Source organism: Argiope bruennichi, chromosome 4, assembly GCF_947563725.1.
Source record: "Argiope bruennichi chromosome 4, qqArgBrue1.1, whole genome shotgun sequence".
In the NCBI taxonomy this organism is placed as follows: domain Eukaryota; kingdom Metazoa; phylum Arthropoda; class Arachnida; order Araneae; family Araneidae; genus Argiope; species Argiope bruennichi.
The window spans coordinates 67457042-67473325 of NC_079154.1; the positions used below are offsets into that span (position 1 = coordinate 67457042).

The 16284-nt window shown below is 25.6% G+C and overlaps 1 protein-coding gene across 4 annotated transcripts in view; it reads right to left on the minus strand.

Moving 5' to 3' along the window:
• Positions 1–417: 417 nt before the first annotated feature.
• Positions 418–16284, minus strand: part of LOC129966599 (uncharacterized) — a 135704-nt gene continuing 119837 nt past the window's right edge. For all 4 annotated transcript variants that reach the window (XM_056081087.1, XM_056081091.1, XM_056081089.1 and 1 more), the window contains exons 2-10: positions 15783–16278; positions 12942–13518; positions 11283–11588; positions 9265–9325; positions 6723–6838; positions 6590–6643; positions 5576–5631; positions 5255–5338; positions 418–4458 (exon numbers count right to left, since the gene is read on the minus strand). In XM_056081087.1, coding sequence (XP_055937062.1) covers positions 4298–4458; positions 5255–5338; positions 5576–5631; positions 6590–6643; positions 6723–6838; positions 9265–9325; positions 11283–11588; positions 12942–13518; positions 15783–16278 — 1911 coding nt within the window. In that variant the 3' untranslated portion in view covers positions 418–4297. The remainder of the gene's footprint in view (positions 4459–5254; positions 5339–5575; positions 5632–6589; positions 6644–6722; positions 6839–9264; positions 9326–11282; positions 11589–12941; positions 13519–15782; positions 16279–16284) is intronic.

A 16284-nucleotide genomic window follows, 5' to 3' on the forward strand; every position in this document is an offset into this window, starting at 1 on the left:
CTTTCAAAACAAGTAGAAACATGATTCGAAAATGAAACAAATATGATATTTGGAAACAAGAAATAATTTCTGAACAGAGGAAATAGTATTTTATCATTAATTATGACAGTTTCCAAAAACATTGTGTCAAAGTTGTAGCTTTTGTATTAAAATTGTGGGATCGATGAAGAAATAAAAAACATTTTTAAAAAATTCTATCTCCACATTTGTCTTTGTATCATTTTTTTTTGTATCCATTTATATAAAGAATTCTTTTGTCATATGAAAAAATAATCCTGATAATTGAAAAAAGCGTGAAAGAAAGCAAAAAAAAAAAACAAAAAAAAAAAAACAAACAAACAAAAAAAAAAACACATAATTCAGAAGAAAATATTTTATTTTAGGATATTTTCTTTTTACAACACACAATATCACAGCACCGACAGGGGATACACATATTTTATGACAATTACAAACATAGAATGTTACTCAAAACATTTTAAGTTTTTCAGTAAAATGTAGCAATTATTTTTTCTTTATTTTTGTACCTCAAAAAAATGAATTTGTATGGTCAAAAATAAAAGATAATATATATCCTCTAACTTATTTATGCAAAATGATGCAGTATTCTAACTTATGAAGAGACAAAACTAAATATCTGTTATGACACATCAGAAAAAAAAAATATGAAATATACTATCTAGAATTCTGAGAGAATCATGTACATATGGCAGGGAATACACAAATAACATACTCTGAAATATTTACAAATCATTAATTAGAGCATGCATAGAAGTTAAAAAACAAATTTTTATAAAGTATGTCTTAGAAATACACACATCAATGAAATTAATTTGGAGCTTCTGAGAAATTGAAACTTTTCAATAATTATGCACAATATAAGGCATGTATATTATATAAATAGCTAAGAATAAAATCAAAATATGCCACTAATAGGAACTACATTTAAGGTAGATCTGCACCCCTTATATTTTTACCTTAAAACATTGAAGGACATTTTCCAACTTAATAACTAATTAATTTTAATTGAAAAATTATGAAAAATGTTATCAAAAATATGAATTTAACAATAATGACTAATGAAAATGCACTACCCACAATTCTGCCCTATTTTATGCTGACGATTACTTTACCCTTTGTATTTAAAACTCCTCGGATATCATTTTACAAAGTACATCATTTTGATGTTTCTTGATCTTGGATGGAATATACACCTTTAGAGTTGCAAAGAATTGCAAATTAATTTTTTTAGAAAAAATCAAATTATGCAAATATAGTTTCTACTCTCAAAGCAATAAAACAAGCTCTTGTATTCAATGCATAATTATGCAACTGCTTTCACACATGAAGAGTAAAAAGATGATTCCTATGTAACAAAACTGTGGATGATTCAACCACACATTCCAAATAAAAACAAAAAACATTTTTTTTTCCCAAATCCATTTTAACATAATTAAGTCATGCATTTTCACTGGTCATTATTATATATTATATTTAATTCCTCACTTTCAATTGCTTTTTGACAAGTCTTAAGCCAATAATTACATTGAAATTTAGTTTTCGAAGATTAAAGAGTATAAATTAGGGATGAATTTTTTCAAAGACAAATAAAACATTGATATTAATACTCCAATTAATATATTCAAAGATATGTCTAAATCAATATTCTTCATGGTTACATGAAATTAACTAATAGTTATTAAACTAATTGATTTTTTTCTTCAAAAAAAAGTTAAAAACTGTCATCACGAATTTACACAAAAATCGTCATTCATCATTATAACACTCATTGTCCTCCAAATAATAATTTGGATTATTATAAGCTCAATTCATTCACCATTTTTCAAAACTACAACTGAAACTTTTGACATACATGTAGAGTCTAAACTTCAAAATCTCATAATCTATACACAGCTTATTTTCAACAAAGATAACAGCAATGAATGGCATACAAGCTGTGCTGTTATTAAGTAAAAACGAACTTGCTTTAGCACCAGAAAGATATGGTTTTTAAATTACTCTATTCAACATTCATACCACAAAAGTAAGCAACAAATATTAAATGAGCATTTGGCAAATTTGAGCAAATGAGGTAATGAAGTTGACATAAAAGAATTTTCTGTGACAAAACACAGAGCTATAAAATATATTTAATATCATATAAAATAATTATATATTATCTGTACATTATTTTCGCTTTATGTATAATAGTAAGCAATCTGACTGTGCGAATAACAACAGATTAGGAATATTTCTTGATAAACATGTTGAAGGTAGAGCCAAATGAAGCAAAACTCTGTTAAAACAGATGGTCACATTCAGAACAGAGTAGAGTGATAAAAGAAAAGTTAATACAAAGTAAAATCCATTTAAAAATCGTATTAAGAATTTGTACATCAGCATATTAAGATAAAAATATTGTAATAAAAATACATCTACTGATAAAGGAATGAATAAGTTAAAATGTATACAATGGTGAAAACATGATGCATAGCAATGCAGCATATTGGTTAATTATATTTTAAAAATCAAACATTTCAACTTCCAAATATTTATAATAGAATTTCAGGCTAAATTACAAACTTATAAGAGTAGTTCATGATTAAATCTCAAATTTTAACTTTAAGTTCACATACAACAAGTCAGATTGACCAAGTTTATGATTCTCAATAATATTTACATTAGAACAGTAAAGATATTATAAGAAATAACACAGATATTTTGGCAGTATGTTATTCACATAACAAGTTGATCTTTTATTTCCAAGTACACTTGAAAGTTATACCACAGGATAAATTATTATTATAGTATCCACTTTTGATTTGCACTAACCCTTATATATACAAATAACTCATCCAACTTCTTGCTTAAATCAAAAGGAAATGAAGTTTTCAACATATCTTTTCTCTTCACAAAAAATCACTCATTATAAATAGGAACATAATATACTTTACAACAATACAACTGTTTAATAGCAGTACATACATTACTCATTTGAATGAAAATTCCAAGCTCTATAATTAATCAGTTGATTGTTTAAAAATATTTCCAGAGATCACATTTTTAAATGTTTATACATTCAAGTTTCAACAGACAGTGTGTCTGTTTTCAGAACACGATGTCATTTTGATTTTTAGTAAAAAGTCATGTCCAGAGAACATATAGTGAGAGTAAAGATACTTTGAAGAGGTAAAATACACTAATTTTACCATCTAAGTTAATGACTCATGGTATAAACAACAGTAATATTCAAAAGACATAGCAATGAACAGGGGGGAAAAAACACGATTATTAGAACTTATTTAAAAATCAAAAGCTAATTATTCAAATGCAATTTTTAGAAAAAATATTTCAATTTATAATTTATTCTTTTAAAACAAAACTTTATTAACCATTTTATTTCAATTTTATTGTTAAATTCACTATAGGAGCAGAAATATTTTATAAGAGATATTTTATTTTATTATTCACAGAATTCTGAAACTGAATTCCAAAGTTAACTAATTAACTTTGAGAGTCACAGCAAATTATCAAAATTTTAAATTGCACACACTCTCATAATTTCATATATGAAGTAGACAAGCCACTTGTCTAGCTCATTCAAACTATATAGTCAAAATTTAAGCATTTTAAACAAAAGGAAAATATTGTATTATAAAATGATTTTTACCTTCAAGGTAATTGCCAAGGGATTTTCTTAATCTATCTAAATATGAAAAACATAATTTTTTTTAATTTTCTCAAAAATATTAATTTTAGACATTTAATGACTGTCTAATGATGCTGTAGGATCTTTTCACAAAAAGCTAGTATAATCAATTCAAACAAAATTTATTTTTAAAAAAAATTGCCCCTTAAGTAAACTGCAAAAATAATCTGTTTACAAATAAGTTATACTTTCAAGATTTTCAAACAAATCTTAAAAGCATGCAAACGATATCCTTGATGAAGCTGCTTATATCTTGATTGTCTCTTCATTATGCAGACTTTTCAAATGAAAATTCTTTTCTGAATTATAAAAAAATCCCAATATCCATCTATCCACCGGAGGAATTCACTTTCCAAGTGTCTTAAACTCAATCCAGTAGAAGTTAGTAATTTTAGATACTGGTGCTTCTCACTCATTTGAAACAAGCTAGTCTCAAACTTGACTTCTGGAAATGATCGATTTGACAAAAATTCTGTTACATAATTAAACTTTCCAGGAATTTGATGACTGAAATAATGTAAATGATAATGAATATTGTATGATTATGAGAACTATACAATAAAGCTCTTGATGCTTCTCGGAAGCCCTTCAAGCTTTACTAAAAAGCTCAGTGTTCACACCTCTAGCCTTCATCTCAGTTAGTAAGAGTTTCCGAAAATCAAAATCATCATCATCTTTGTTCTTCGGTCGGAAGGAAGATCTGGAATTATGCTTGTATATGGAATTCTCATTTTTGGCCACAATTCCATCTATATAAAAGAAAACAATGCATATTAATCGTATAACACAGATAATAGTAAAATACATCCACAGATAGTAATACATCCATGCTATGATTGCTTACAATATATAACTAGAAAGTATTATTTCAAGACAGGAAAATACTCTGTCATATGGTGTTTTATGTTGACAAAATTTTTTAATTCAAAGAAAATCTGAGATAAGACTTTTCCTTGAAGAATCAAATTTCAGTAAAGTATTGAAATTTTGCCTATTAAAAAATATATGTTAATATACCTACAGAATAACTGATTCAATTTAACAATTCTGATGCAAATGAAATATATATATATATACTATCTATCATGAACCAAATCAAGATTGGACTTTGAAAAAGTTTCATCATGCTGAGTCTTCTTGAAGCATATTCTGCTAAATTAATAGCTGTGGGTCATTTTTTTTTTCAGTAAAAGATTAGTCAACTACCTGAATAAGATTTGAAATGGTGCTCTTGCCTTAAGATCCAGATATTAAACAAACTAAAAAAAATCCCTCAAATATATATACTTGAAGCACTTGTAAAGATCTCACCCCCCCCCAAAAAAAATTAAGCGTATTTCATGATGCTACACACCCTATAATACATTAAAGTCTAAAAATATAGACTTTAATGTAATAATATAGACTTTAATGTGTAATTAATTAAATAAATAGCTTATATTTAAAAAAATTCAGAGAAATTCCAATTCAAAAAGCATAACTGTCCAATTTATTTACAACATCAAACAGATAAAAAGTAGTAAAATTATAACCATACTTTCATACCTAAATCTTTATACTCTTCTCCAACAAATTGACGTCTTGCTCCAAAACTTAACTGAAATTTCAATTCATGTTCTCTATTTCCTTCTAATAAAAAACAAAAATGAATGTTTATAATATATCAAAATAACTTGATAATATATAATTATTTAAATTATGTTTACAAAATCTATTTAGATTTCAGTCATCTGATAAGATTTTCTATTTATAATTGAAAAATCATAAAAATCCTTTGAACTTAAGAATAAGAATAAGCAGTTTCATAATTTTAAATTTATAACAAATACAAAAGATTTTTTGCATTCAAACATGTAAAAAACTTACTCTCAATAGCATTAGCTGCTTCTTGATTAGATGAAAATGTAATAAATCCATAATTCCTACAAAAAACAAAATATTTTATTTACCCTTTATAATATTCTTACCAGGATTTTTATTAAATTCAATAATTATAATAATATATTCCAAGTTTCAATATCTTAACAAATAAAGAGTGGCTTGTTCTACAAATTACTGTGAGTGAAAGTTTCTTAAAGTTTCATTCATTCATAGTAAACTATTACTAGGAATATAGTACATAATATATGTGTTAATAATTGTCAATTTGTGATGACTATTGTATTGAAGCTCTGATTTAATTACCTGTTATCAAAAACGATGAGATATTTTCTCATCAATGTCAACTAAGAACAACTAACTTTAAACAAGAACTCAATATGAGGTATTAAGGTTAGTATGTTCTTATGAAACTAATCAGTATCAAAGACATTAATACTGCATCTCCCTATGCTTGAAATCTTTCAATTGTTAATTTTTAAATTGCAATAAGTTAAATAATACATTACAAAAAAGCACAATATATAATTATATATTTGAAATATATATACAAATCAATAAAATAGAGAAATTTGTTGTTTCTTTTTTTATCATCAGATTTATTTATTTCTATTTATCATTATCATTTAACTTAATATTCTGTTTTATTTAATTCATTTATTAATTTATTTAATCAGATTACTTTTTTTACAGACTATAACAATAAATGGATAAATCATGAGATAATAATCACAGTAAATTTTTTTTTTGAAAAAAAAAAATCATTAGAGGTAAGGACTCTGTATGTAAAGAAGGATATTTACATATACACTAAAAAAAATGTTATGTTTGTTTGTATGACACAAACAAACATAACACTTCTTTTATATTAAGCCAATTTGGAAAATAAAAGTCAAAAGCATTTGAAATTTCTTGAGAAGGAAACTTTCTCAAGTGGAATATTTACATACAAATGTTTTATTTCTAAAAAATCAATAAGAGAAAGAATTAATAAAAACTTACTTCATTTCCTGAGAACCCACAGAGTGACCATCCAAATTGTTGAAATCACACCTACTATAATACAGAAATTTCATTTTTAATAAATAATCGCAGCACAATAACAAATCATATTTCAAAAAACAGAGAAACTAACACTTTTGACTTTATTTGGATGTCCTTTATAGTTCCAAATTTCTGAAACCTTTTTCTCAACTGTGCTTCCGAATAACCATGAGGAATATTCCCAACATAAACAATGCATCTCTCATCCTAAAAATACATAAAAAGAAAAAATAAGCCTTTCTTACTATATTTACATACACATATTTAAATATCTTTGAAAGAATAGTACTGTGTGTCCTCCAGGATAATACTTCCTGAAAAATGGCTTTGTTTATAGTGGTTGTTATAGAAACAGGAGAAACAGGTTTCAATAAGGAAGATTCATTTTGAATAGGAGAAATCAGATGGAAATTTGGGAGTTACTTTTTTTTGGCATCAGTCTGAAGATATAAAAAAGCTGTTGATCATTTGTCTTCTTGGCTTAACTGTAGTTGCATAAGTTTCTATATTCGCTCAGCTTACTTTTTAAATATTTTATTAATCTTTTCTCTAGTTAATATTATTATTTATTAATTATTAATATTAATTGCACTTTATTATTTGTTAATTCAGTCTACATTTAAAAGGCTCATCAAAAAAAGAAATTGCACTGGCAATTTAAGTTAGAATTTAAATAATTTATCATGCCAAGTTAAAGGTTAAATGATTTCCAAAGAATAGAAAGCACTTTGCTGTTATGTGGAAAAACTTGTAAACACTTCCTGGGAAAAAGACAGAACTTTAGAAGAGTTTCTTATTCATATTTTTATGAATAAGAACTGAATTTTATAATTACTTATTTGTTTTATTTCATTTAGTTTAATCATTGCTTATAGAGGATTCTGGAATTTTATTTGATCTATTATTTTCAGTTATGAAATCACAGTTTTGGATACTTTTTTTTATTAACATGTTCTTCCTGATATTCATTCATGTTTGTGTAAATAAATAAAAACTTCAGTTTAACATTCTTTTAAGTGTCCTTATTTTTAAAATTCTATTTTGATTTTTTTTCAATTTCAGATTAATATTGTCACATTTTTTGGCAGATTTGACTAACAATAAAATATAAGATTATTATATGACTGGAATATCAAATATTTTCCAAGATTCCAAGTATTCATATAATTTTGAATTAGGTAAATTATTCCTTGAATTTGTTTTCAAAAATCAAATGCAATTCCATAAATTGTCAGTTTGGCCTTAAATGCGCCAATGTAAGAAACCTGAATGAATTTCCAACTACACGAAATGAACTCTTCCTACAATAACCTGTTTCTTTAGTGACTACCATAAAAAAAGACATTTGGCAGGAAGTGTTCTTGTGGATGATACAGTAGACAGATATAACATTAGTCATTAATTTTTTTTATGCTCAGTTTTATTTGCACACAAATAAATTAGCCATTTACATATTAAATAAAAGCCTTGTTGATTTGTTTAATGCTAAAATGGAATTTGAGATTTGTGTATTCAATAATGAATTAGACTAAATGAGTGGACACATTTTTAACTCTGCTGTATGTTACAGATTTCACTGGCATATTCTATTAAAGGTTGAGAATGATCTAATGGCATTTGTGGCAATAAAAATCTAGGCAACAAGAGCCTCCTCAAAATCAACAGGATTCTCTAGGATTATGATGAGAAGGAGGGATTATGAGGGACTCTCAGGATTATGAGACTTTTAATTTGCTTGTGGTAGAAAATTAATCATCTGCTTATAAAAAAATTAGTAATATTGGGACTTTAATTTATAATTTGATATCACACACTTTTGTTTAATTACAAAATGGTATTTATAACTAAAAGATGAGTAGAAGACTACGATTTGTTTTTCTCTAAAGGGAAATATTTATATTCTGTTACTCAAGAACGCTGCAAAAGTCATAGAATCAGTACGTAATAAGTCAAACGATTGCTATTATTAGAATTAAAACACAAAAACACATTTTAAAATCAAATTGAAGAAAATTTGCAAAAATCTTTCAAATATACTAAAGAAATTAATTTTTAATAAGCAATTTATGTTTGCTGCTAATTTGCTGTACATAATTTGCTGTACATAACAAGAAACCAAAAACAAGATTAAAAAATCATAAAATAATTCATTTCTTATACTACTGGGAAAAATGTATTATCAACATTTAAGTAGAATATTTCATTTCAATCAAATAAAAAAATTCTAGCATGACACAGCAAGCATTCAAATTCTTGCTAAATTAACAGATATTGCACAAATGGACAACAGAAAAGTGTAGTAAACTATTGTGATCTAACTAAAAGAAATATGATGAAGCAAACAAAAAGAATATCTAAAACTATTAAAGGAATATGAAAAACTATGGAAGATTAGGAAGTACTGCCTTTATCAATTTAAGAAACAGAATTATCATGGAAATTGGATGTGAAATGATAGTTAAGAACAAGAGCATTCAAACAAAATATTTAAAAACGTAAGAATCTAATGTAAAAGCTCAATTTATAATATGAGAATTACAATAAGAAAATAAAAATCAAGCAGCCTCTGTACACTGGCTAAGGAATTGAAATCTCCAAAGTAATTTTTGGCCAAACAAATTACCAACACTTACCATAGCTTTCCTTTTTTCTTTTTCTTTTGCAACATGATTTTCTTGCCTAAAACCATCATTGCTACAAGAAAGATTAATAATTTTAATAAATATTCTGAGCATGAGAGTAGAGAAATCCCCACCCCTTTAAAGTACAATAAATACTCTTTAATTATTTACTGCAATTACATAGTAAAATAGCACTAGTACCTCACCAACTGATACATTAGGAATTTATTATTGTTATATTAAGTGTACATAATACATTAAAACAAATTTTTAAAAGTAATTATATTAGAAACAGAAAGTTCAGAAATTTTGTAACAACTTCTGTTTTACAAATAAGTTATTTTAAATTAAATGCACTATGACCAGATGATGGTTACAAGTACTCATGTCTTTTTGCTAAATATAGTTTGAAAATACAGTCAATGGTGAATTTTTGACTAGTTCTATAGGACTGCAGGATTGAGAGGGAAAAAGTGGTACAGGCAAATAAAACAGATATTATTAGCCTTGTTGCCAAATAAATTTATAAAAAATAAAAAATTCAAGTAATTATATTAACATTTTGCCAAGTACAATTGTGCATTTCCCATCTGCCTCAGTATATTCATTGACTACACCAAATGTCTTCTTAAAGAATTTTCTACACAAAGAAAGATGCTTTCTTACTACAATAAAAATAAAAGCATATGCACTTTTCCAAAATCACTAAAGTAAAAAATAAATAAATAAAACGAATAAATAAAAATAAAATAAAATAAATATCAGTAATATGTTATTAATTAAAAATATAAAATCAAAATTTACCATTTAATTAAAAGAGGAACCCCATAATGTGCACTATTAGGACCACAAAATGCCTAAATCAGTCACTGGGTGTATCAATAAAGTATTGACACACAAAGTTAAGCTTTATAATTTAATAAGATATAAATAAATTATATTCTGCATCAATGTAAAATAAATATAAAGCAAACATAATTTCAGTATAGTCAAAACTTCCATTTTAATTCACTGTGCAACATGTTATGTACATTTGGTTGTACATTTTCAGTCAAAACATTTAGTTTTTATTTCCAATTTAAAAAAAAAAAAAAAAAAATCCAGAGTGACTTTCTGCAAACCTATATTGGTACTATATTTATTCAGTGCTTTTTGAACTTTAAAAAGTTTCTAACATTTGATTGATATTATTCAAAACTACTGCCTGTTTTGTGAATTTGAAAACAATATTAACTAATTAATTATATCTGTTTTAATGTTTAAAGTACCCAAATCTGCTAATTTGATATATTAAGTCCATTCCATTGAAATCAATGGGTAAGACCTTTTTCATATTACTATGCGATGATTTTAATTTAATAAGAATTTTTTTCTTAATGCAAGATTATTTCTCAAAGTCATAAGTCATTAGAACAAAATAAAAGGCTATTTGGAGAGATAATGACAAATAGTGAATACACAGAAATAAATGATACTATTGCTTATTTATAAAAATTAACAAGTAACAATCAATAATCAATAAGTTGATGACTAATAGGATCTTTTTGTGTCTTTTACTATATAAATTATATTTCCTTTTATCAAAAAATTAAATATACTTAAAATTTAAACTATTTGTTGTTGTTGGCTAGGATTTAATTTATGCCTTTATATATCTTTTAAAATCGTCTATTAAAGGTCATAAAAAGTTGTTTTATTGTACACATATTTGTAAAGATTTACTAGCTTTAATTCTCTACCTACAGGTAATATCAAGCCAAGTTATTAATATTCTCCCATATAAAAGCAACCATTTTTATTAAGAAAAAAAATTGGTTATAAACTATTAAAATAATTCCTTTTCATCAGAATAATTTTAGCTTTATTATTTTTAATGCATAATTATCTGCAATTAGAAGAATAAATTGGATTTAACAGCATTTAATTTAAAAACTTCAGCTCAAAATACTTTTTTAAATGTGCAAACAATTAAGAGAAAATTAAGTTAAACATTCCTAATAGCAATGAATCAATAAAACTTATAAACTTACTAATTGTGAGTATTTCTATAACCTCTAGCATGACTTTTAGAACCTGGGGAATGGCTTGATGGTGATCTTGAGAACTGCTTAACTGATGTTTTTGTAGAATCCAACACACATATTCCATTCTTTATATTAGATATATTTTGATTGGTTCTTGCTTGACTGGAATGATTCACTGGAGAAAGTTGAACTGCAGAGTTTTTTTGAACTGCAGAGTTTACAAGGCCATTTAATTTATTTGAAATCTGTGAATCGTGCTGCTTTGATATTTGAATAACCAAGTCTGTAAGAGCATCAATATAACGATTTGCTCTGAAAAAGATAATTTAAGTAGCCAATTTAATTTTCGTTTGGTTAGTCTGAATTTAGAACATAAAACTTTTTTTTGTAACTAAGTTATTTAAGAAAGGGGCAAAATACAAAAAATAAATAATATAAAACAAAGGAACTCAATTACAGAACACATAATGGTATTATTCCAATAACTTATGTTAAACTTATTACTTGAAAATCCACAAAATGTATATGCTACTGGTCCACTTCTATTTATGTTCCATTATTTGAATAGTATTAAAACAATGATTTTGAATATATATTTGAAAATTTTTGAATATATATTTACTGAAAATGAATGCACACAGAGAGAAAAGAATGCTATTTAGTGCAAAATAATAAGGCAAATTTGAAGATGGCTATTAGTTTTTTAGATACAGGACACACAATTCTATTGACAATAAACAAATAGATCATGGAAACTATAGTAGTATTAAAAATTTTGCACAAAATTTAAAAATTTGATTTTTTTTTTCTCTTTAAATACAAAGTTAATCATGCAGTTATTATGTTATATAATTTACATTCAAGGTTGGCAAAATGAAAAATAAAATTTAATTAGTGAATACACAATGAGAGTAAGTGTTCAAATTTTTTCAAGAAAAATACTCTTGCGATTTGTATTTGAGATTCCCAGAAATCAATTAGTACACAATATTTGCTCTTATTATATATGCATTTTATTTTATCAATACTTGTAGATGGATAAAATGCATTTATTTCAATCAAAACATACTAAAAGATTTTTCAGATTCCAATACGAAAAATTTAACTATTAATAATTTAAAAATTGTTTAATACTTACTGAAACATCTATTTAAGGGAAATATATTAATCATCCAAATATACACCAAAATATCTTCCTTATGAAATGCAATTGATTAAATACCAGAAAACATTCCTTGTTTTCTTAAGCAGCTTGCACAAACGAATTAAGAATTTGGCCATTTCTTGTACACATTTTTCTTCCATTAAACAGAATACTCATTCCTAACCTTTTTAGAATATAAATTGTCACTACAGTTTTTAAGAGGGAGACAGGTAAGAATTTCTATCTCTGAAACAGGACTCGGATGTTCAATTACTTTGAAGCTCAACAGAATATCTACATTTAATGGGATTCTTGGAGAATTCATCAAATAGTGTGAGTAAAGAATCTTCTTCTTATTATTATTTAAGGGCAGGGAAATATGATTTCAAAAAAAAAAAAAAAAAAATCAGAGCATTTTGTGCACTCTAGAAATTTTTAAATAATGTACACATAAAGCTGTTTTTTTTTTTTTTTTTTTTTTGGCAAAAGTAAAAAATGAGAAATGTAAAAGAACTGCTTACCGCTGGTTAGCCAATGAGAGCTCCTTTGAATGCGAAAAAAATTCTTCAACTGTAGATGAATCCAAATTTTTAAGTTCATTTTCAACTGTAGATGAATTCAAATTTTGAAGTTCATCTTTTTTATCCGCAAATATCAATAAATCAACATTAATATCTTTAAGTAAAGATTCGTTCAGTGTAATTGGATATGCGTGGTCATTATGAGAAACATTGACCATTTTTTCAGTATTGCAGCAAACTTTAGATGTGGTTTTCTTATTTAATGCACATTCTTCTTCTTTCTTTGGCAAGTAAAAATAATGCACTTCTTGGGGAGCATTCACTGACGGTATGGCAGGTACCTGATCTTTAACATTTTTGTTAGGAAATTTAAATGAATTTACAGTTTGTACTCTATTAATTGAAGGTGCAAGAGTAACAATATTTTCCATATCATCATACTTCTGTAGAGGAGAAGATAAAGAAAAATTGAATGGCTCCGTAGAAGAAACTTCTTCATATGAAGCAACTTCAAGTTCATGAATATTGATTACATTTGCAGCTGAAGAGGACTCTGCTAATTGGTTTATCTGATTATCTAAATTTAAAAAAAGTCAGCTTTTGTATCAAAAAGAAAAACAAAATATCATGACTTCAATAAAAAGTTATCAGTAAAAATTCATTAAACAGATTAGAAATAACAATACATTCAGAAAATTTATAACATAGTTTAATTTTTCTGTGCAAACTTTGTGTTTTTTCTTAATATTTAATAAACATTCTTAATAAAAATAAAACCTGCTTTTATTAAAATGCATTTCTTGATAATTTAGCATTATATATATATATACACCTATCCTATTTATTGTGTAAGGAACTATAGTTATAAAATCAAACTACACATCATATTTGTAAGAAAGTGTATTTACTATCCAACATCTAACTGCATGATGTCTTATGCAGTAAGTTCACTTTTATGTTTCTCATATAAAATGCACAGTTGATTCTAATAGTAAAATTATATGCACAACAGGCAGAAAAAAATTAAATAGGCAACATGATCTCTCAGCATAGAAGAGAAAATATTTAACAGCTTAACAAAGCTCTGATTTCACACACACATACAAATAAAAAAAGGTGGAAAAAATAAAATAAAAACTTAAAACTGCATGGATAATGATTATGAAAAACAAATAGAATTTTTATTCTACAACTTTCAACAGTGGAAGCAAAACATATGATTAAATACTTTCAAATGAAATAAAAATAGTTTAAGTTTTACTGAAATAATATCTTGGTAAAATCCTAGATGGGCCCACCCCTTGGCGACTTATTTGAAATCTCGCAAGTTGACTACTAATTGAATATTTGTTATTTTTATTATTTTTCAATTAAAAAATGATACTTGAAAGCCAGAAATTATAATAAATAAAATAAAAAATAAATATAATAAATAAATAAAATAAATAATAATTATAATAAATATAATAATTAAATTAAATAAATAAATAAAATAATAAATAAACAAAAATAAAATAAATATAATAAAAAATAAATTAAAAAAATCCGACTGGGTTGCCACATTGGCGACGTTATCGTCACTCGTTTGGCGAGAATTCAAAAAGACGCCAAGAGGTGGATTGTGCTAGGATCCACCCAATATCTTTTATAGAAAATATTGTATAAAATATCTTTTTAAAAAATATTGAAATTCAAAGAAAAATTAAAAGGCAACTAAAAATAATAATATTTATGATGGTGTAAAAACAATTTTTATGCTGTAAAATTTACAGAAGTTATCAATGAAAAAATGTCATAACTCTGCTTTATTTTTTAATTATTTTGAAAAGTATACTTCCAACATCCCAAATATATCTGTACTAAATTTAGTTACTAAAATTATTATTCAAATTAAAATTATTATTCAAATTAAAATTATTATTCAAATTATAACTCTAATATAAATAATTTGAGAGTTAAGAAACACATTTTCAATTCTTCCACTTAATATTTAAAGGTACAAGCTACTGAATAAGTGGAACAATTATTACATACTAATAGGTTGCATACTAGCATTTTATTGATGCATATCTTTTTCAATTAATATTTGTTCTAGAAATTTAATTTTTGGTTACCATAATCATACATTTTCTTGAAGAGAAACAATTATTAAGTAGTTAAAGAATGAAAACACTCTATGTTAAAATTTTTAAAAGTAGAATGAATTTTCAAATGAGAAATGCCAAAGTGCTTTGGCACCTTTCAATTAAAAATAATCAAACATTGAAAAGTTATAAAAAAATCATTAAAATAATAGACTGCTTATTATTAGAATTTGTTTCTTATATATGAACTGCAAGCCAACAATTAATCGACAGAAGAAAAAAAAGTCATGTAAAAAAAATTGCTGTAAAAGGTGTCACGTTTAAAGCAATCAGCAGTTCGTTACCAAAAATGTCAAGCTAGCTTACTGATCATGTTTGGCAATAATACAAAAGTACCTAGAATTATTATACTATAAATATTGCTATACTGTTAAAATATTTTTAATAAAAAGCAATAACAATGCTAACAACATTTTTCTTAAATATAATATACAAAAAATTTATTTTTATTAAATGAACATAAACAATTGTCGAAACATAACCAAAATATTTTCAATTAAGTCTTTTATCATAATAATTTCAGCTAAAATCATATTTAAACATGAAAAATCAATATTTCATGTATTTCCTGATAATAACAGTTTTTTGAAGGGGGGAAAAAAAAAGCATATGCAAGTACAATTTAAGCTATTAAATTATCAACAATCAGTTCAACAGCAAACAAAAAGGTGAAACAAATCAAAAAATAAAAACTTACTGAAAGAACAATGTTTAGCTCTTTTATACGGCAGTTCAGAAGACACATTATCCATTTCTAGGACAGATTTTTTCACTTTTTCACGTGGAAGTTCAATAATACTTTTTATTGCATCACAAATCGGAAGACCCTTGTTGGAATTTGCTTTAGAAGCTATTTTAAAAGTTTCAACATTGTGCGGAGAAGATGAAGGAGATGATGAAGAACCACAACTGGTTCTTCGTTTTTTGCAAGGTAAAATAGATTTAGAAATTGATTTAAACACTTCAACACTTGAGGAATCTCTTCCTCGTTTTCTTAATTTTACTTTATCAGCTATTGTTTCTGAAAAACTTTCATCAACTGATAATTCTGGAGAATTAATTATAACAGGTATTTTCTCTTTTAATGAAATAATTAATTTAGGTACTCGTTTCTGTGCTTTATTTTCATTCTTTTGTCTTCCTTTCTGTTCGACGTTTCCTCCAGCAGTATTCACCATGGATTTTTTACATTTCTAAAA